The sequence below is a fragment of the Gouania willdenowi genome, chromosome 15, assembly GCF_900634775.1.
Source record: "Gouania willdenowi chromosome 15, fGouWil2.1, whole genome shotgun sequence".
Classification (NCBI taxonomy): domain Eukaryota; kingdom Metazoa; phylum Chordata; class Actinopteri; order Blenniiformes; family Gobiesocidae; genus Gouania; species Gouania willdenowi.
In genome coordinates, this window is record NC_041058.1 from 33,137,355 (window position 1) to 33,161,497 (window position 24,143).

Sequence of the window (24,143 nt, forward strand, 5' to 3'; positions counted from 1 at the left end):
CCCTATAAGAATGTGAGCTCCTCCCTCTCAAACTACCTTTTAGGTAAAACAAATATAATCAATGTATGTGTTCTCTGCTTAATTTGTATTTGTGATGCTGTGCATCAATTGATCAGTGAGTGGTGTTCCATGTCAACAGTTGCCCCGCCTCTTGTTTGTAAGATATGCACTTTTTTTTGTGTGTGTCGGGATGAAGGGTGAGATGGGGTTTACTCTGTTTTATATGTACATGTTTCCACACGCTGTTGTTCGGTATCATTTTGAAAAACTATAAATAAAGTCTGGAAAAAAACCCAAAACAAACAGCGAAGGCAGGTTGATATTACAGTTATTATCTTCACATTTAGTATAACTAGTATAGTGCCCGTCAGTATGTATTAATGTGGGAGCTAGTCAATTGTCAATGAGTCAAATGAGTATGTGTTTGAAGGTTGGATGTACAAAAAGGTGGTCGAACATACTCATGAATATGCATGAAGGCCCAAAAAAACTCTTCTTGTTGTGCTCCAACAATATATCCAGAACTTTTAAAACAGAGCAGCACCTCTGAACGTCTTCTCTGTGGTGGGCGCCATGTTTGTTCATTAACATACTCTTCTTACAAAAAGTAAGGTTGTGGGTGTGGCTTATCGCCAGGGTAGGTACGGATGGAAGTGAATGAGACTGTTTGTTATGTCCAAGGAAGCTACGCTATGTTATCTTTGGCTGTGGAAGGAACAACGACTCCTGGAGATGTTTGATAGCCACTTTTCACTGATATCTGATATTGTCCAACAGTAAATTTCTGATTTCCAATATTAACCGATACCGGGGACTTCCTGTTTTGACAGGAATTTACCCGTATTGAAAGGGAAACCCAAACAAAAATCCTTTCCACCACTAGTTACAGCGCTAACTAGTGGTGGAAAAGATTTTTGTTTTAACAATGGTTCGATTTGTATCTCGATTCTCGAAACCCGGAAAGATCCAAGCCGTCAATTCCGACCTCTGAGGTAAATGCTTTTCATTCAATAAGCTCGAAAAACATTTTTTCCAACTATAATTTCAATTATAATTACACCATAATTGTAATTAGCAACAATTATGCAATTATAATTATAATTGACCCCAGCCCTGGTACCCACACACACTCAGAGATGACATGAGCAAAGCGAAAGCAGGGCCGGAACACGCACGCACGCACGCACGCGCGCACACACACACACACACACACACACACACACACACACACACACACGCACGCACGCACGCACGCACGCACACACACACACACACACACACACACACAGCATCAAACCCTAAAACATGGATAAATGTGTGAATAAAAGATCAAAAACAAGCAGAGGCTACTTTCTAATCACCAATAGGATCATCTGGTTTCTAAGTAGAGAGAATACTAAACATACTTGTAATTTTCATGAGTTCTTGGACAGGTAATGGTGTGTTCTTCACTCACTCTACCTAAATGAACTGGTGGTTACCAAGGCGATGGGGATTTCTAGTGGTAGGAGGGCTGTGATTGGCTGAGCCAGGAGAAGAGCTCCTAAATGGGTCAAAGCAGTCAAGTGTCTCAATGGAGGATGTGTATGTGTATGTATCTGTGTGTGTGTGTGTCTGTGTGTGTGCTTGTTTTTCTGTATGAACGCGTTTGATTGGCCTTCCTCACATATTCCCGCCCCATCTGTGCTTTTTCCTCCTCAACCTGACAGCCTCGCATTCCCACCTTAACCTTTCTTCTCGTGGATGTTCTGGTTTTCTGTTTCCCTCTGGTTCATCTGATCTGGTTTGTATTGGGACCGTGGAGGCAAACACTGACCCCAAATGGCAACTTTATGAAATGTTTTTCAAAGCAGAAAACATCATGGGGTGAGCACTGCTAACAACTGCTACCTACTTTTAAATCAATCAATCAATCATATCCTCTACACCAGGGGTTCTCAACCTTGTTGTCATAAGACACTGTGGGGGTGGGGGCTCGCCAAATGCTTTTAAGAAACTAGAAAATTTTTACAACAATTTTAGCCCATTTTTGGTTATTTTTTACTATTTTTCTGCAACTACACCAAACTTGCTATATTTTAACCTAGTTTAACCACTTTTTCTTGCCATATTTTTGCTCCTTTTAATGCATTTCTGCTACATTACTCCTATTTCAGCCACTTCTCCATCAAACTTCAATACCTTTTTTTTTTCCCACTTACAAGACATTTTCAGCACTTTTAAACCCTTTCCACCATTTTTCCTCCTAATATCAAATATGTTGACCCATTATTGTCACTTTTAACCTCTTTTCACCATATTTCATGCAATTTGTGATGACAGTTATTTGCCAGGTTAAACTTAATGTTCCAATATTGTCACTTTTTAACCACTTTTTAAGTATGTTTTTATCCACTCTAATTTGCAACTCTTAACACATTTCTGTGGTTTTTAAAATCCCATTTCACCATTTTTTCCACCAGTTTTGGTCACGTTGTACCCATTATATTTCTGATTAAAACAAGGATTAACATCTTTAAGATGACTACATACTATGGCCCAAATAATATTAAACGTTCCTGGATAACAGTGGATATTATTCAGATGAATAAATAAATGTGGTTATCATAGATTCATAGAACAATGGATCATCATTTTACTGACTTTATGAATGGACCCCAAAAATCTCTCCCCTTTATTCCCCCTTATAGATGGTCCTGTCTCCACATGACTGTTCGTCAATGTTCATGTCTGTGTTCAACCACCTTCAGCTACAGTGGGGGTCCCTGCTCTCTGGGTCACAGGCTGAAAAGGTTGAAAACGACTTCATATCTACAGTGTAAATATGAAAAGGTAGATAGGACAGTAATACAGTGTAATGTTACATTTTTTACTTTTCTTTTATTTACTAACACGCTGCAAGTCTTTAAACTTGTTATTTCATACATTGCTTCTTAAATGTGATGGATGTGATAGTGGTCCAGTTAGCCCCTGGTAAGATGGTGGTCAGGGCTGAGCTGTTGTCGCGGGGGTCGAATCCATTCTCCTGTTTATTTCTATGGTTTACATGACAAAACATAGTGAGTGGACCTCCTGGCTCTGAGTGATGTTGATCATTCTGTGGCCCAGCATGTCTCATATACTGGACTTTAACATGTGTATCATGACAGCACTCAGTGTTAAAGAGAAATTGGCCAGAAGGGGAAAGGGTGCTGCAACATTCTACCCCGACACGTCTAAAGAAGACATGGGCAACTGGTGGTCCGGGGGACACATGCGACCCTCGCTCTAAATTTGTGTGGTCTGCAAAGTAAATGGCACTGATTTATCAACCTTGCATAAAAACAGGTGGAAAATCTGAGATCACATTTGGTCATATGACAGGACCAACGTGTGATTTATGAAACATTAATATCTGATCATTCCAGTGATGTGCAGTCAGGGAAAGCAGTGTCTACACAAGGGTGAATTTACATTTTGATTATTTGTTTTAATCATAATATAATTATAATTTATTTTTCAATTTCCGATAGCTTACAGTATTTATACGTTTTAAAGTGTCAGCATTTTGTGCTTTTCGTAGCCCAAATGACTCAACACCACTATTTCCTGGTACGGCAGAGACATTGCAAAAGTCTTGCTCCGCTGTAAGGCAGGAGGAGGCCACACCCCCTCCCAAAAGCACATTGCTGCCCTGCCTCTGTTCCAATAGCGTGTTTTTATGTGTTTGCACATGCGCAGTCAGTTCCCCAAGATGAAAACCATTTACGTAAAAAGGCAGCTCTCTACGCTGCCTTTGGATGTAACCGTGCTATGCTAAATGCTATACGTACGTTCACAGTGCATTAGTGAATTGATATCACGTGACCGCTGCTACGTTCTCTAGCTAGTGGGCGGGATAACACTACAGGCAGGATGACAGCGCTAGAGACGATAGAGAAACTTTCATTTGAGGAAAAACGATGGGAGACCAACACCTGAGCTACCAGACCTTCAGCAAAGGAAATGTCAGAACATTGTTGGTACCTTCCACAGTGAATGGAGTGAATGGTATAAAAGGAAGGATTGGCTTTGTGAATGCGGCTCACTGTGGCTGTTCTGTATTTTCTTTGTGTTTCTAACACAAACAACGGATGCTCTGCCGTGTCATGAGATATATCTTGTTGGGAGAATATGGAGGCTATATTAAATAATTGTTTATGTTTCTTTAATGGTGTTTTACAATGTTGATTTTGTTAGATTAACACTTGCCAGCAGAAACATGAAATTGTCATTGGTGGTCTCGATTTCAACGCCCTGCCTACCCCACCCTAGTGCTCACGGCACGTCACTGGAACAATCCCAGTGCACAAATGATAAATCTGGTGGCTGAATTTGATCGTCATTAACTTGTTACGCCCTCCTGTTTCGGAGGCCACGCCCACTGAGGTCAAACAAGAAATGAAACTTTTCCAAGATGAAAATCTGCATCCTCACACCTGAGGTGGAGCAAATCAAAGAATGTGCTTTTTGAACGTGTGAAAACTGGAATTAAAGAAACGCATTTAAATGCTCTGTGGAAGAGGATCAATTACCAAGCAGGTGACGTCTGCCCCCCTGTGTGCATTGAGAACAACTTCACAACAGAGATCCTGGAGACACATGTGGATATGACATTTATATCAACATCTGTCCGCACGCTTTAGGCAATCAAAATCACATTAAAATACAATCAAAACATATTTATGTTTGTTAGGTGTACATCCAGGTGTAGCGTAGGTGTGCAGACATGTTAACAAGTTAACGCATTAACACGTCCGCAAGCACTCATGCAGACGTGACTTGTGCATTGTGTCTGTGTACCCATTCTAAGTCTATGGAAAATGTAGATCAGACACCCAGACGTGCAGACGCAGGGTACGCGTTCTTTTGCACATTCGATAGACTGGTGCGCATGAATTTAGAAGCGATCCCCCTCCCCATAGTATGTGTGTGTGTGTGTGCCTACTTGAAGTTGTCAGGGTGCTGGCTGAGAGCCAGGCCGACAGTGTCCAAAGCGTGGCGCTGGTGTTTCTGGGCGCTTAGCAGCAGGGTGAGCAGGTGGAGAGAGTGTAGGTCGTCTCCACGCAGAGACAAAGCGCTCTGCAGGGGCTCCATGGCTGCTGATACCTGTCACACAGGTGAAACGTACAAAGATGTTGTCTGGGAACAATTAAGAACACATTTCCATTGTATTGTTTTCTTCTTGTACCTGTCGTACGAGTGCGAGCTGCAGAGCAAGGTACATCGCAATCTGAGGATCCTGGGGGTCCAATGAATGAGCTCTGTGGAGGGAAGGGCCACAATAGTGTCAGCAAGGGTGGAAAATCCAAACTTTTTTTGCATAAAACCTGATATGTGACATTACATCATTATGCTAATAATGCTCACTAACGTCAGTTAGCACATAGTCGGACATCCTTACTTATTCTAGATAATATGTCATGAGTTTTGGTTTCGCAAAGGCCTTTTGCATGTTCTCCCTGTTTGGGTTTTAACAGGAGGCTGCTCTGCTAACAACGATAGCATGACAGTGGAGTCTCTAACAACCAAAGCATAACAGTGGAGTCGCTAACAACGATAACATAACAGTGGAGTCGCTAACAACGATAGCATAACAGTGGAGTCGCGAACAACGATAGCATAACAGTGGAGTCTCTAACAACCATAACATAATAGTGGAGTCGCTAATAACCATAGCATAACAATGGAGTCTCTAACAACCATACCATAACAATGGAGTCGCTAACAACCATAGGATAACAGTGGAATCTCTAACAACCATAGGATAACAGTGGAATCTCTAACAACCATAGCATAACAATGGAGTCTCTAACAACCATACCATAACAATGGAGTCGCTAACAACCATAGAATAACAGTGGAGTCTCTAACAACCATAACATAATAGTGGAGTCGCTAACAACCATAGCATAACAATGGAGTTGCGAACAACCATAGCATAGCAGTGGAGTCGCTAACAACCCTAGCATAACAATGGAGTCATGAACAACCATAGCATAATAACGGAGTCGCGAACAACCATAGCATAAGAACCGAATCGCTAACAACCATAGCAAAACAACGGAATCGCTAACAACTAGGGATGTAACGATTCACTCAACTCCCGATACGATTCAATTCACGATACTGGGTTCACGATACGATTTTCTCACGATTTATTTTACAAAATGGGAATGTTGACAAATGACTGAAAAATGCTGTACTATTTTCCTTTTATTTTTCATTGTCAAAAGAATCCCTTGATAAACTATGCAAAATGATGCAATTTAACTAAAAATAAATCTTGAATGAAATACATAAAGAAATAATACAAATGAAGAAGAAACCTATTAATTTAAATTCTGGTTCTATAGTAAACAATTCAAAACTGCATAATAGTTATTTTTCTTTTTAAAAGTGCAACTGCAAATGTATTTTGTGCCTTAACAATTGGACTTTTAAAAAAACAGTCATTTTACTGTATTTACGTCAGATATTTGTTTAGACCAGCAGAGGGCGCTGGTAACCCAGTGGTCGGTTGGCATGCAGTTATTCCACCAGTGAAGAAGAGAAGCTATGCTAGCAGACAGAGCTAATAGAAAAACGTGACTTTTATAGATATTCACGTAATGCTACAGATATTCTTTCGGTGCTAAAGGGGTAAGGAATCATTTATGAGCATGTTTAACAGTAAATGGTAGCCAGAAAGAAAGTAGTAGCAGATTCCGCCCGTCACGTCCGCATCTGGAAGGATTAATATATATCGCCCTCTGCTGTTTAAAAAAAGTACTGCAATTCAATTTACAGAGCATCGATGTGAACCGTGGTACCTATGAATCGATTTTTAACTGCCTTACGATTAATCGTTACATCCCTACTAACAACCATAGCATAATAGTGGAGTCGCTAACAACCATAGCATAACATTGGAGTCATTAACAACCATAGCATAACAGTGGAGTAGCTAACAACCATAGCATAATAGTTGAGTCGCTAACAACCATAGCATAACAGTGGAGTCGCTAACAACCATAGCATAACAGTGGAGTCGCTAACACCCGTAGCAATACAGGGCTTTGATGTAGCCAGGCTGAAATCACCTGGGTTAAATGAACGTGTTTATATCCTGCTTCATAGTACAGCTGCTCTGTGACAGAGAATGTTTGGTTAGGTGAAGCTAATGGAGAGATATCAGGATATACTGATCCAACTTTGTAGTACAGGGCCTCCGTGTGATCCATTTTGTGCGTTTTTGTTGTTCTTTTTGCGTGTGTTTCAGTCTTTTTATTTTTTTGTATATTTTACAGTCAATTTGTGTGTCTCTGGAATCATTTTGTGTATTTACTTTGCTAAGTTTCACGTCTTTCCCAGCGTTTTCTTTGTTCCCTAGGATTTAAGAGATAAATTTACATTTACATTTAAATACTACTACTTTTTTCATTTGACGTCAGAGCTGTTCAATTAAAAGATCAGGGAAGGAGGAAGAGAAACAACCTTACAAAATCATGGCAAAAAATGTTTTCATCCAATAATGTATATACCATATTCTAAACAAGCAGAGACACAAATGACATTTAAAACACTAAATGAAATAAACCCACTTGTTCAAAGCTGTGAGAGCTTTTCTGTTGAATTCATTTCGATCTGCTTTCAGGGTTGCTGCAGAAAAGGAGAAACAATCAAATGAAGCTCAACGTTAGTTTTTTAAGATTTAGCAGTCTAAATATGAAACATGACAACAGACTCTGAACCTCACATAGAAGTGATTTTCATCTACAAACATAAACATATGGTTGTTGAACAGTACAGGCACTTGTTGTTTATTAACCCTCCTATTATCCTCCAATATTACAATATAACACATTTTACCCCAGGGATATTTTTGACCAAGTGTCAGACACTTTGTTTATTTATTGAATACATTAATAAGCCCTCGATAATGAAACCTTGAGCTGTTCTCTAGCGCCACCATCAGGACACATTTTAAAATTAGAATTCATTTATTTTGAATAGTTTTCATTCAAATCTATTCAGATTTACTGACAACATTAATGAACACAATACTATGAACCCTATTGGTTGTAGTTATGATGTGCCCGTTCCTGCAGCGCCACCATCAGGTCAAACTTTCAGTTTTAGACTTAGTGTATCTTAAAAGCCTTTAATCAAAATATTTTCTGATCTTTTCCACAGCACGGAAAATATCAGTTCTGCTTTGGCAGGTGTGAGTAGTAGGTCACACAGATGCACACAGCTAAAACAGCTAGGGGTCAAATTGACCCCTCGGAACACCAATGCGTGCAATATGTGTCCAGCACATTAACAAAATATCATGATAATTTTATGCTTATCAAATTAGGAAAAGTCATGAAATATAAAGCAAAACAATTAAAGGTCCTATAGCATGCTAAATCAACCTTTCAGCTTATAACTTTGTCACATCGTTCATTCCTTATCAAAATGTATTATTGGGCTTCCTTCCTGCATCTCTGAGAAATCCTCAATAATCAGCTCTCTGAGCTGCTGCTCCGCCCTCTTCTGAAAAACCAGCGGTTCAAATGCTAGTGATGTCACAAGCATTGTAAACCATCAACTCCAGGAAGTGCCTGCTGCCGAAGCCGCGCCTCCACAGTGAACATACACGCCCACTCTGCGGAGCTAAAGGCATGCGTGCTTGTTGCCCATGCTGCTTTGCTGGGGCTCTAGGGCTACGTCATGAAATGGGCGGCACTCACACGGGGAGAGGCGGCGCTCCAGAGAAAACATTTCAACTTCCTGTTTGAAATAAAATAATTAATATTTCTTAATAAATTTGTAGTTTTTTTTGCCAAATGTTAAATATTAACCATATGTGGCCGTCGTTCACTTTGGAAGGTCTTAAAATAGCAGGATATAGATCTTTTAAATCAATGATTATTTTTTGAATGATAAGCATTGAATGAGGTGAAATTGACCCCGAGGACAATAATGGTGTTAATATTCCCTCCATAAATCTCATTATACAGTTGAATAAATAATTACCATCAGAAGCCTGTAGACTGTTACAGAGTCCCATAGCCAGGTAGGCTCTGGACAGGAATTCTCCTGCTTCTTCTCCCATGGACACCACAGTGTGGGACAGAGCCTCAGCCTCTTCCAACTGGACACACACACACACACACACACACACACACACACACACACACACACACACACACACACACACACACACACACACACACACACACACACACACACTGTCGTGGGGTCCTTCCAAAAACACTCCAAAGAGTGGGCAAAACACAGGCGTAGTCAGAAGATTTTAGTGATCTTGAATTTATTTACAGCCGGCCTCCAAAGGTGTAGCACAGGAAAAACAATGATGAGAAAATACTATTTACAATAGATACAATGAAACAAAAACAAACAAAAAAAACCAAGTTGAATAGAGTCCTTCTGTGACTCATCAGACCAACTCTGTCATCACCTGGTGTTACCTGCTCTGTAACCCAGAACCAACTCTCCCCACTAGGCCATAGCAGCCTGTATTTAAAGTTAAAGCCCCTCCTACTGGGCGTCATCAATCTCCTGATTTATTTTTCCCAAAGAATAGTTTCTTCTCAATAAACCATTCCACACATTGTCATCCCCATCATTAATTTATAGGTTTTTTAATTACCTATTTTAAATTCAATCAACCCCAAATAACACTTATTTTCCCCCAGGAATAATAAATATCTAAATTACCCACATCATGTGACCATTTAGTGGTATCAATAAACTATAAAAGAGGCGGAAGTAATGTGCCCCGTTTCCTCATCCCTACATGGGACGACTGCAGGTAAGAGCGCTTTGCATGTATGCCAATTAACCACTAGAGCTTCCAAGTGTGCACCCTTGGTTGCGCTATGACTGGGGAAGGAAGGAGAGGTTATGTTATTTAACTATCTGCACACAGAACCGCTGTCAGAAGGGAAAGGTTTGGAGGATGACGTGTCTGCTTTATAGCTGTCACTGTTCCGCGCTGCGTGTGTGTGTGTGTGTGTGTGTGTGTGCTGTTGCCGCGGTCAGTGACGGACCTGCTCCGTCACATCATCCCTCTCTTCCGGGAGGTTACCGATGTGCGGAAACCTTGACAGGTAGTCAGCCACCACATTCGTCTTTCCTGATCGGTGTCGGATGAGGAACTTGAACGGCTGAAGAGAAAGATACCATCGGGTCAGGCGACTGTTTTGATCTTTCATTGAGTTGATCCAGGTAAGGGCACGGTGATCTGTTTCCAGGTCAAACTCTCTTCCAAGCAGGTAGTATCGCAGGCTCTCCAATGCCCACTTGATGGCCAAGCCCTCCTTTTCCACAGTGGAATACCTGGTTTCTCGTGGCTGTAGTTTGCGACTCAGATACAGGATGGGACGCTCTTTACCAAGATCTCCTTGCGCCAAAACCGCTCCAAGGCCCACTGCTGATGCATCTACTTGAACCAGGAACTTTTGGTTAAAATCTGGACTTTTCAGGACAGGTGAGGAACACAGCAAGGTCTTCAACTTGGTGAAAGCCGTCTCACAGTCCTTAGACCAGGTCACCGGGTTTTTCTGATCTTTACTCGTGAGCGCTGTGAGTGGTGCAGCAATGGTTGCAAATTGTGGCACGAACCTCCTGTACCAGCCAACTAGCCCCAGGAAAGACCGTACCTCCTTCTTAGTCCGAGGTCGAGAGCACTTCTGGATAGCTTCAACCTTATCCACTTGTGGTCGCACCTCTCCTCGGCCTAGTAGGTAACCAAGGTAACGTGTTTCCTGACGTGCCCATTCACACTTAGAAGGATTAAGAGTCAGTCCAGCTTCCTTAATCTTTCCCAAGATCAGTGTCAGATGTTGAACATGATCCTCCCATGTGTTGCTGTAGATCACAACATCATCAAGGTACGCAGCACTGCAGTATCCACACTCCTGGAGAACCCGATCCATTAATCTCTGGAAGGTTGCTGGTGCCCCATGGAGACCAAATGGCATTACTGTAAATTGAAAAAGGCCAGCTGGTGTCCTAAATGCCGTATAGGGTCGGCTTGACTTCTCCAGAGGAACCTGCCAGTAGCCTTTACACAAGTCCAATGTAGTGATGTATTTTGCTGCCCCAATCTTCTCCAGGAGGTCATCAATTCTTGGCATTGGGTAGGCGTCAAACTCTGAGATTGAGTTCAGCTTCCTAAAATCAATGCATATGCGAAGAGACCCATCCTTCTTAAAAACAATTACTACTGGGCTGCACCATTCAGCGTTTGTCTGCTCAATCACACCCAGCTTCAGCATCTCCTCCACCTCTTGTTGCAGCTTTGCCACTAGATGTTGTGGTACACGGTAGGGTCGTTGGCGGATCGGTTGACTCTCCTTCAGGCGGATGACATGCTCAACCACTGTTGTTTTTCCAGGGCTGGCCGAAAACAGTGATGAAGTCTGCTTGAAGACTTGGAGAAGCTGGTCAGCTTGTACTGGAGTCAGATGAGCCAGAATTGGAGAAACAGGCGGTTCAGGAGGTAACAGCCCAACATCCTCTTCGTCTTCCAGGTTTACTTCCCTCACCAGCATAGCCATCCCAGGGGACTGGTCTGGTCGTTCTTTCCACTCTTTTAGAAGGTTTACGTGGTATATCTGTTTTTGTCTTTTTTTTTCTGGTTGGTGGACCTCATAGGTGACCGGACCCATCTTCCGTGTAATGGTATAGGGGCCTTGCCATTTTGCCAGGAGTTTGCTGGTTGAGGATGGGAGGAGTAGCAGTACCCTCTGTCCTGGCTGGAACTCTCGATGGCGAGCCTGTTGGTCATACCAAGTCTTCTGGCTTTTCTGAGCTTCACGCAGGTTGACCTCTGCCTCCTCTAGATACTTTGCAAGCCGCTCTCGCATCTCCAACACATACTGGACCACTCCTTTGTCGCTGGTCGTGGTTGAAGGGGCTTCCCACCCTTTACGGAGAAGATCAAGGGGTCCCTGAACATCCCAGCCGTACAACAACTCAAACGGTGAAAAACCTGTTGATGCTTGAGGAACCTCCCGGTAAGCGAAAAGCAGGAAGGGCAGCCAGCGATCCCAGTCCCTCCCTGTATCGTCTACAAACTTCTGGAGCATCCTCTTCAGCGTCTGGTTGAATCGTTCAACCAGACCATCAGTCTGAGGGTGATACGGGGTGGTTTTGAGTCCGGTGATGCCCAGTTGGTTGTAGAGGAGCTGCATCAGCCTGGAGGTGAAGTTTGTGCCTTGGTCGGTTAGGATCTGGTCCGGTATTCCCACCCTGGAGAAGAGTTGAACCAAGGCACGCACCACAGCTGGAGCGGTGATGGAGCGGAGGGGAAATGCCTCTGGAAATCTTGTGGCATAGTCACATACGACCAAGATGTATTGATGACCACTGCTGCTTTTCACGAGTGGGCCCACAATGTCCATGGCGATTCTGCGAAATGGCGTAGAGATAACTGGCAGGGGCTGCAGAAACGCCCGGTCAGACCTGCGGGCAGCAGAAGTTTTCTGACATGTGGGGCATGTAGTGCAGTATTTCTGAATATCAGAGTACATTGAGGGCCAATAAAACCGTGAACTAACCCGGATATACGTTTTGTGGCGACCTAAATGTCCTGCCCATGGGAGTGTGTGTCCGAGATGCATGACAAGGTCTCTACACTTTGCTGGGATCACAAGCCGTTTAGCTTCAACCGAAACACAGTAAAGCACATCATTCTCAATCATAAATATATCTTTTCCCACACAATCTCTGATATTCTCTTCAGTCACTTTAGCAAACAAAGGTCTCAATGTTGCATCACACTTTTGCAACTCAGAAATATTTTCAGGTACATCCCACATTTTCTCACCCAACAAATCCTGTCTGACCGGTGGAGATACCATTAGTTGTTTTTCAAAGCGCCGTTGGCGGCGTGATTTCCTTGGCCCCTTAGTGCCACCGTCACACAGACTACTGTCGAGGTCTGGGAGCGGTTGGACACCAGTTTTTGTTTGGGCTCTGGTACTAACAGGGCATGAAACATTTACATTTGTATCCAATACTCTGGGATTTTCCACAACCGTATCAGTCTTTCTGTCATTGTCATGTAGCAAATCTAAAAGCACTGGTAAGTCACACCCCAAAATGACATCAACAGGTAAATGTTCAACTACCCCCACTGTCATAAGATAGGGTTGTTCATCAATGGTAATGGTAAGATCACTTTTTGGATAAAAATGCTTGTCACCATGTACACACGAAATGTCTACGGTTCTGCTGTAGTCCATACTACCTACTGGTACCAGGCTTTGTTTAACCAGGGACATAAAACTATCAGTATCCAATAATGCTGTTACCAGCTGTCCATTGACCATCACAGTTTTAAGTTTAGTCTTCACAGCCATGTCCCCGCTAGAACTTACTTCAAGTCGGGGTGCATAGCAAGCGCCTGTGACTTTAGCTTTGCGTATGGGGCACACAGAAGCTTTGTGTCCTGGCTGCTGGCAGTAAAAACAAACAAGGTTCTTACCCAGTCCACGTTGGTTTGGGACAGATTTGACATCACCTGAAGGTTCAAGGCTGCTCTTCCCCCAACATGGCCCCGTTTGAGGTCGCTGGAAGGATGCCCGTTGAGGTGTACCGATGTTGCGTGGAGTGGAGATACCCTTCCTCGCGTTCTGGTACTGTAGAGCCAGCCTGGCTGCAGGAAGACCCTCCACTGGCTCGTGCTCCTTTACCCAGGTCCTCACCTCCACTGGAAGCATCCGAAGAAGCTGCTCCAAGATGATAGTCTCGCCGATTTCCTCCTTGGAATGCTGTTCCGGCCTGACCCAACGTCTGTAGAGCCCCTTTAGGCGATGGTAGGTCTCGGTTGGATTCTCACCAGGCGGGATATTCGTGGATCTAAACTGCTGACGGTATGTTTCTGGTGAGATGTCAAACTTCGTCAACAGGGCTGTTCTCAGGTCTGGGTAGCAGTGGGCTCTCTCTTCGTCCATTGCAGTGTAGGCCTCCAGTGCCTTCCCGGTCAACAATGGAACAAGTCGGCAGGCCCATTCACATTCAGGCCACTTCCAAGTCTTAGCAATGCGCTCAAAGCGCAGCACAAAGTTTTCAATGTCCTCACCCATCTGATACTGAGGAATTTTAGGGTCTTGATAATACCTCCATTCCGAATTTGGCTGCTGAGGTCCGCTGCTGGAACCCTGCAACTGAAAGGTAACAGTCTCTGCAGCCTCAGATGGGGACCTCTGATGTTGGTGTGCCGGTGTTGGCAGGTCTAGCCTTGGGCTGCTTGCCGTCACAGTGCTAGGAGTGGCAGCAGGTGTAGGCCGGTTTGGAAGAGAAACCCTTAGGCCCCGTAGCTCTGCAATCAGGCCCTCTTCTCTCCTCTGCTGTGCAGCCATAAAGTCTCTCATCATGGTAAGCAGTTCACCTCCTCCTGTGCTGCTTGCTGTTTCTGGGACATTGGCCCCTGCTGAGGCTGATCCCGGTCTGGGCTCATTCGCTTCCTCTTCTGCTGCCGACATTACCTCCCAATCTGGATCAGTCCATTCAGATTCCTCGTCCAGCTGCTGTGAACGTAGTCCTGTGCGTGCTCTTTTGGACCGGATAATCTTCTTGCGACTAGCCATCCCACTTCTGACACCATTTGTCGTGGGGTCCTTCCAAAAACACTCCAAAGAGTGGGCAAAACACAGGCGTAGTCAGAAGATTTTAGTGATCTTGAATTTATTTACAGCCGGCCTCCAAAGGTGTAGCACAGGAAAAACAATGATGAGAAAATACTATTTACAATAGATACAATGAAACAAAAACAAACAAAAAAAACCAAGTTGAATAGAGTCCTTCTGTGACTCATCAGACCAACTCTGTCATCACCTGGTGTTACCTGCTCTGTAACCCAGAACCAACTCTCCCCACTAGGCCATAGCAGCCTGTATTTAAAGTTAAAGCCCCTCCTACTGGGCGTCATCAATCTCCTGATTTATTTTTCCCAAAGAATAGTTTCTTCTCAATAAACCATTCCACACATTGTCATCCCCATCATTAATTTATAGGTTTTTTAATTACCTATTTTAAATTCAATCAACCCCAAATAACACTTATTTTCCCCCAGGAATAATAAATATCTAAATTACCCACATCATGTGACCATTTAGTGGTATCAATAAACTATAAAAAAGGCGGAAGTAATGTGCCCCGTTTCCTCATCCCTACATGGGACGACTGCAGGTAAGAGCGCTTTGCATGTATGCCAATTAACCACTAGAGCTTCCAAGTGTGCACCCTTGGTTGCGCTATGACTGGGGAAGGAAGGAGAGGTTATGTTATTTAACTATCTGCACACAGAACCGCTGTCAGAAGGGAAAGGTTTGGAGGATGACGTGTCTGCTTTATAGCTGTCACTGTTCCGCGCTGCGTGTGTGTGTGTGTGTGTGTGTGTGTGTGCTGTTGCCGCGGTCAGTGACGGACCTGCTCCGTCACATCATCCCTCTCTTCCGGGAGGTTACCGATGTGCGGAAACCTTGACAGGTAGTCAGCCACCACATTCATCTTTCCTGATCGGTGTCGGATGAGGAACTTGAACGGCTGAAGAGAAAGATACCATCGGGTCAGGCGACTGTTTTGATCTTTCATTGAGTTGATCCAGGTAAGGGCACGGTGATCTGTTTCCAGGTCAAACTCTCTTCCAAGCAGGTAGTATCGCAGGCTCTCCAATGCCCACTTGATGGCCAAGCCCTCCTTTTCCACAGTGGAATACCTGGTTTCTCGTGGCTGTAGTTTGCGACTCAGATACAGGATGGGACGCTCTTTACCAAGATCTCCTTGCGCCAAAACCGCTCCAAGGCCCACTGCTGATGCATCTACTTGAACCAGGAACTTTTGGTTAAAATCTGGACTTTTCAGGACAGGTGAGGAACACAGCAAGGTCTTCAACTTGGTGAAAGCCGTCTCACAGTCCTTAGACCAGGTCACCGGGTTTTTCTGATCTTTACTCGTGAGCGCTGTGAGTGGTGCAGCAATGGTTGCAAATTGTGGCACGAACCTCCTGTACCAGCCAACTAGCCCCAGGAAAGACCGTACCTCCTTCTTAGTCCGAAGTTATTCAGTTAATTATTCAGTGTGTTATTCTCTTATTTTGTTTGTTTTTGTTGTCAGAATCAGCTTTATTGTTTAACACACAAGGGATTTGACTTTGGTAGACTGTTTTCTCTGTACAACGTAAACATTAAATAATAACAAATAATAATATCAACTAACAAAACATAAACAAGTAATTAAAGACTAATGTGTACAAGACTAAATAAGATAAGATAGTAGCGCAGTGGTGAGAAGTGCAAAAGGATAATGAACATGAGGTGTTATCTTTTTACAGTATTTACATTAAAGAGTGTGCGTAGTTGATCATTTAAATTAAATAATATGTACATTCAGTGATAGTTTAGTTCCATTTTGTGAGTTGTTGGTAATATTTAGTATTAATAACATTTTTCAACTAAAAATAAACATTAAAAAATGCATATTTTAATGCTTTCATTTGTCAATTATCCTCTCTCTCTCTTAAGTACCCCCTGTAGTGCCATCACATACCCCTAGGGGTACATGTACCCCCATTTGAGAACCACTCGTGCAGCAGATCCAGCTCCTCCAGTCACTCCTTTGTCTCCAGTTTTTTTCAAAGCCATGTCACATGTATTAAAAACTGTTCTTGTTCTCTGAGGATTATATGATTGTCCCTCCTTTGAATGGTGTAAAAGAACAACATGTCACTGTTGTCGGGCAGAAATCCCACATCTGCATCACTGCTCTTCAGGAATTTAGAAAAGCAGCTTTACTGGTACATCACCAATAATAATGGTGACGTGGTTTCTACACGAAGAGAAAAGTCAGACAATAATAAAGAATCAATGATGACATTCTGGTGCTTCTCTGTCTAGAAGTGCTGAAATCAGAGAGACGTGTGTGACTTTATAAGTCTAGACGTTATTGTGATGCCACCCTGCTGCACTGTGGCCATAGTGTCTCATTGTGTGTAACACATAAGCTCCTTAGCCATGATCTCCAGCTGCTGACAGATGTGCTCTCTCCACTCGTCTCTTCTAATCTCTGACCCCTTTCTCTTCTCTGACGTACCCTCACCCATGTTCATCTCATCCTCGCAACAACAGCAGCATCTAAACCAGTGCTTCTCAAATGGGGGTGCGTGTACCCCTCGGGGTATGCGATGGCACTTAAAAGAGAGAGCGAGGAAAATTATCAAATGAAAGCATTAAAAATATGTTAAAAATTATAATCATACTAAATATTACCAGCAACTCACAAAACAACAACAAAACATCACAAAAGAAGAGAAAAAAACATTGAATAATAAAAAGAACAGACAAACGACAACAAAATAACATCAAAAACACACAGTGAGAGCGAAAAATACTATTACTCATTACCAGTAACACACAAAAAGACAACAAAGACACACTAAATGAGAAAAATAAATAAATTACTCCAAAATACACCAAAATAACAGAGAAACTAAACAACACCAAAAACACAAGCACTGAGATAGAATAATTTAAATAATACCAACAACAAAAACACACAAAATAAGAGAAGAATATACCGATTAATAAAAAATAATAACTGTTTTATGTGTTTTTAAAAACATAATGTGTACTTATTTGTTGTTTTGTGTGCTTTTTGAGTCATTTTGAGCATTTTTCTTTCAATATGTTTGCGTTTGTGTGTTAGGGTATTTTGGTTGTCATCTGCAATGGTACTTTTGTTTGTTTGTGTGTATGTGGAGTGAAAGAATAATCCCTTAAATCTGTAAAGCATCCAAAAAAGCGCTATATAGAATTGATGTATTATTATTATTATTATAATTATCATTATCATTATTATCATTATAATTATTATCATTATCATTATAATTATATGTGTGTGTGTAATCACCCAGTGCAGTTGACCAATGCAGACTTTAGCAGCCAGTAGTGGCAGTGAAGGGTCTTCAGGTCTCATCCTGGCACACTCTTTTAAAGCAGACACTGCAGCAACTCCCTGGAGAAATACACACATTGACACACAACTGATGACAAAGTGATTCATGTACACATGTGTCACACAACCACCCCGATCATTCTTAAGTGGGTTCATCAGACACGTATCAACTCTCCTCACACAGCTTTAATAGACTCATTTAGATACACTGTCACATTAATCATGTGGGTCAATCATTAATGGAGCATGTGCTTACGCGCACGCACACACACACACACACACACACACACGCACACACACACACACACACACACACACACACACACACACACACACACACACACACACACACACACACACACGGCCCTAAATAGAAGCGGATCTTCTCCTTCTAGGGAGCAGAGCCTATTTCTAGAGTTCTCATTCATCTGAACGTGTTACTTTATGCGGTGAGTCGTATCAATGATTTCATATCACAGCCACAGGGGAGGTACTGCACTCTACTTATTATGTGTTTATATACTGTATATATGGGGTAAAAAAAACAAACCAAAAAAACACACAAAATATACAATATTTTTGCCAAAAACTGGCTGACCCTAAAAATACTGAAAAATAACTGAAAAACTATAGAAAAATACACAAAAAATGACACCTACAACATAAATAGACACAAATGACAACTAAAATACACAAATTGACTCACAAAACACACAACACCACAACAAAAACACAATCAAATAAAGAAATACAAAATGACAGAAAAATACCCAATATTTATGCCAAAATCTCAGAGGATGACCATAAAAATACAGAAAATAACTGAAAAATTATTAAAAAAAAAAACAACAACAAGAATACACAAAAAAAATATTCCTACAACACAAATTAACTCCAAAACCACATAAAATGAGAACAGCATACAAAACACAACAAAAGTACACAGAATGACGTAAAACTATACAAAACCATAGAAAAATACATAAAATGACACTGAAAACAAAAACTGACTCCCAAAACACACAACACAACAACAAAAACAAATAACAAAGAAATACAAAATGACAACAAAACACACAAAATGACAGAGAAATACCCAATATTTAGGGCTTAATCTCAGAGGATGAACACCAAAATACAGAAAATAACTTAAAACTATAGAAAATATCAAAAATATGCAAAAAAAATGACTCCTACAACACAAATTGACTCCACAACCACATAAAATAAGAAAAAAGCCTTTGAAACGACAATAAAACTACACAGCATGACAGAAAAATATACAAAACTACAACAAAATACATAAAATGATTCCAAAAACAGAAATGACAACCAAAATACAAAACACAACAAACACTCAAAAAATAACAAAGAAATACAAAAACACACAAAAACACACAAGATAACAAATAGAAAAGAAACGCTCAAATAAAACAACAAAAAATAAACAAAATGACTCCAAAAACACACAAACCCTTAGTTTTTTTTTTCTTGCATTAATGTTCATTGGTCATAATTATAAATGCTGACATGAATGCAATAACTTGACCCTCGGATCTCACATTTTTATGTCCCCGCTGTGATAAAACGTGCCCATCTCTGTATTTTATCAGAAAAATAAACAAGTATCAGATCGGAATGCATCTAAAATAGCCAGTATAATAAATATTGTTTTTATTGATTTTTTTCAGGCTCTTCTAATTTATATACATACATATATATATATACATATATATTTATATATATTTTTTTTTATTTTTTTATTTTTTTTCTATTGTAGAATATTCTTCTGTTTAAAGTTAAAATGTATATCACCCATTGGTTAATAATACTGTTGCTGACTACTGTTCCCTGTTTGATAAAATTCACTTCATCAAGACTTTTATGACATTCCACAAAATAATTAATACAGGGATTAAGAATTAATGCTGATCAGTGATATCGTATCCAATACAAAATGATGCAGTATCGGTATCTGAGTGAATAATTTATATCAAGACACCCCTACAATACAGTATATACTGTGTGCATATATATATATATATATATATATATATATATATATATATATATATATTAGGGGTGTATAAAATGAATTAATTAGATTAAAAAATTATGTAATTTATTTTATGTTATGTATTTTATATACAAGTATTTTAAGTTTCAAAATCATGTAAAAATCATTCGTTTGTATGAAGCTTTGAAGATGTATACACCATGTATTTATTTATTCCTTTTTTTATGCATTTGGTAAAGGTTCAAGGCTTTAAGAATGCCCAGTTCTATAAGCATGCATGTGTTTTTATCATTTTATATTCTTGTATCGATAAAAGGCCTTAACGAGGGAGTTCTTCAATCCTTACATATTTACATATTTCTGTTTCCTGCAGCTTTAAAGGAACACTGAAAGCTTTAACGTTAGCAATAGTGTGACCTGTGATTGTCTCTTTGGGTGATGTCACACATATAGTCCGATGGACTCGGTGCGCTCAGTCGTCATGTCACCGGTAACTACCGGTAAGGATGTGTAACGTGTGAAGATATGAGAATATATACGCAGATAAAACCGAGCAGTCATAAATGTGCAGCCATCGCTGATCATGTGAGCAGTTTGAGAAAACAGAGATGAGTGAAATAAATGAATGACGTGGGAAAATACACAAAGGAGTGAGTAAATGTTTGTGTGCTGACAAAGTGACTCTGAAAATGGATGGATGGATGGATGGATGGATGGATGGATGGATGGATGGATGGATATTAGTGTGTGTGGCTGTGTGGTGGTCGTTCGAGCCGAACCAAAAGCTACATTTTTCAGAGGACCAGAGTTCGCTTGTTTGCTCCGAACCAGAGTTCCAGTGACTTTTCACTTATCGCTAAAACACTGGAGTATCCGAGTAAGCGAAGCCTGGTGCGGAGCAAAGAGGCATGTGTGAAAGCACCCTAGGGTGTGTCTGAATAGTCCCTCCTATCTCCTTTCCTAGCAACTTTTCCTTCACCCCCAGAAGTGTTTAAGTGGCGGCCATGATACGGAGCGTTCACATTCTTTAAAAGCTGAGGAAAAGAGGCTCAATCCTTCCTTTTTTACCTCCTTTAGCCTAGGAAACACTGATGCTTCCTTTACCAAAGGAGATCACATAATGCTGACCCACAATTCATTGCGGCGACAACATTTAAAGGGACACACACATCAGAGCGTTCATGGAAACTCACGAAGACTGAAAAAGGATGGAGATCATGTAAACTACCAATGCAATAATATGCCTTGAACAACTTTTAAATAATAATAATAATAATAATAATCTAACCCATATATTATGGCTGCATCTGCATAGTCCATCCTATCTGCTTTCCTATCCAGCATCAGTGTTTCCTAGGCTAAAGGAGGTAAAAAGGAAGCATTGAGTCTCTTTTTCTCTATATCATGGCCACCACTTAAACACTTCTGGGGGTGAAGGAACAGTGGATAGGAAAGGAGATAGGAGGGAAAATTCGGACACAGCATTTGTGATATTTGAGATTATATCAGCAATTAGAGGCACAGTGGAAAGTGTTATAAATGTGCTTTTAATCTATTTTAGGAAATTTGTAGTTTTTTCACCACCGTGGGATTATTAAGTCAAGTAGTGGAAGTGCTTCTGATTGTCAAAACAACGTGACGGCCTTTTCCTAACTCCTTTAGGAAGTCTCCTAACTCCTTTTCCTTAACCCCGTGACTATTCAGACATAGCCCTAGTGTAAGCCTTGCAGACCGTGGTCATCCTGCCCCTCCCTCCCTATGCACAGCCTGGTATTTGTTGCACACAGACACAGGATGGACGTCTGCTGTGTCTCTGTGTGTGTGATATATTATATGAGGCAGGATGAGCTCACCTTCCTCCCAGCCATGAGTGACAAGCCCAGCTGGTGCCAGAGGTGGAACTCGTTGAAGGAGAACTTCATGGCTCTCTCCAGACACTGAGGAGGAGAAGGAGAAGAAGAAGTTATGCAACTGATCAAACACCAACCTGTTACTGTCGTGATCATAATTAAATTGTAATTGAGTTCAGATAATTGACTTTATAATTGTAATTGCCATGACAATTCTATAAAAGTTGTCAATTACATTTTAACACAAAACTGTGGAACAATGTTCCAGTTCTATGTACAGTTCTACACATATGTAATCAACAATATATAAAGTATGTTTCATATCAAGCATTCAACACTTTACCATTTAAAAAAAATAAATTGAGGGGTAAACTGACCCACACCAAAAATATCAATACCTACATTTGAATTTATTAAGAAGCCTAACAAGGAAACCAATAGATATGAAAGAAATTAGATGGCAGATATTTGCTTTGTGTATTTTACAGCTGATTTAGGACCTGTTATCATTAGAGATGCTAACAGAAAGCTAATACAAGAGGAAGGTTAAGTTTTATAGAATATTTATTTCAGGCTCAGTAATTGAGAATGTAATTGTCAATGACATTCTGAGGATAAAAAATAATTGTAATCGTCATGGTCACTGTAATCGTGATTGAATTGTAATCAGAATCAGAATCAACTTTATTGCCAAGTAATGTATGTTATACACACGTGGAATTTGACTTGGTGAACTGTGCTCTCTCTAATAGTGTAAACATCAACTAGAAAAAATAATAATAAATATAAACATAAATATAAACTGTAGTTAGACTAGAATGTGCAAAACTAAATAAAATAACAAGATAATAATAATAATAGTATAAAAAAATAAATAAAAAATAATAATAAAATATAACAAGAATAAGATAATAGTGCAGTCGTGCATTGATGAGTAGTGCAGGAGAACATTCTAATTAAATAGTATGTACATGAACATTCTCAGTGACAGGTTGATCCAGGGTTGTTATGTTTAGTTCCAGGGTTATTTCACAGAAACAGGTCTGACACTCTTTGACTGTTTAGTGTTGATCAGAGTGACAGCCTGTCAGAAACTGTTTTTATGGCGGGTTGTTTTGAACATGGGTTATCAAATCCATGTACTCTTTGTTCTTTTGTTAATCTGTTTAAAAACCAAATCAAAATAATAAATAAATGGTGTGGTTAATTTTGTTTTACTGACTTAAAACCAATACAGAAAAATCCAAAACCAGATAAGCAGTGTTTTTCTGTTGAAAAATAAAAATATTAATGGCAAACTGGACCAGAACTGAAGTCCGCTACTCCGTCGCACACACTCGACCTGTTAAGGTTTATTTCAGCAAAACATAAAAATAAAAAATATGTATTCAGCAAAAACCATGACATCTATTTTAATGGCAGTAAAACATATTTATTTTGCACATTATAATACCACTAGCCACTAACGGCAGCCGTCAACACACACGGAAGTTGATCACTAGAAACGAAGAGCACCAGTAGATTCATTACACCACCTTTGGTTCCTTTAATCACATCATGTGAATGTTTTAGTAACATCCATTTTTTAAAATTTGGTTTTTACTTATGTATTAATAACACTTCAATTCACCAGTTATCGGTAAAGTGACTTATGTGTGGCTCCTTTATTTGTCCGGGAGTAAAAGTCCGCCCCCCTGTGTGTCCCCTCTGTGTGGCCGTAAATACTGTATCCAAATATCACACAAACAGATGATTTAATTTTAAAGCAGAAAAACGCTGCTTGTCCGATTTTTGTTTTTTCTGTATTTCTGTTTTGGTTTTAAGTCAGTAAAACAAAATAACCACACCATTTATTAGTTATTTTGATTTGGTTTTAAAACGGAATAACCAAAGAACGAAGGGTACATGGATTAATTTTAGCTGTGAAGCATCATTGAAGGCCTGATTGTGAGAACATTCTCTGAACATTCTGTTCAGTGGCAGCTGCTGAGGAACTGTAGTGTGGTTGCTGTTCCATAGCAGCACTGACCCCTGCACACGTTGCTAGATGCACCACAGCTTTAGAAACATTAGGAACAGCGTGTCAGCTGTTTTACACCTTAAGGCGTGTTCATCATCAAATACCTGAGCTCAATGTAGTGTTTAAGAGCATTTAGCATTTAGCTAACATCTCTACTGGGGTCATTTAAACACATATTCAGGACATCCCACACACTTTGGTCTCAAATATTCCTGAAATTTTTACCAATTGTTCCAATTGTATTAATTGTTAAATATTCAACAGACACACTGTACATTTTTAATTT

General features: G+C 40.6%; 1 protein-coding gene across 1 annotated transcript in view; it reads right to left on the bottom strand.

The window, feature by feature from the left end:
- Positions 1–24,143, bottom strand: part of LOC114476594 (tetratricopeptide repeat protein 7A-like) — a 98,675-nt gene that overhangs the window by 36,204 nt on the left and 38,328 nt on the right. Inside the window, 6 exon segments of the mRNA XM_028468327.1 lie at positions 4,967–5,127; positions 5,210–5,282; positions 7,602–7,659; positions 9,022–9,139; positions 17,926–18,030; positions 21,841–21,924. Of these exon segments, the coding sequence (XP_028324128.1) occupies positions 4,967–5,127; positions 5,210–5,282; positions 7,602–7,659; positions 9,022–9,139; positions 17,926–18,030; positions 21,841–21,924 (599 nt within the window).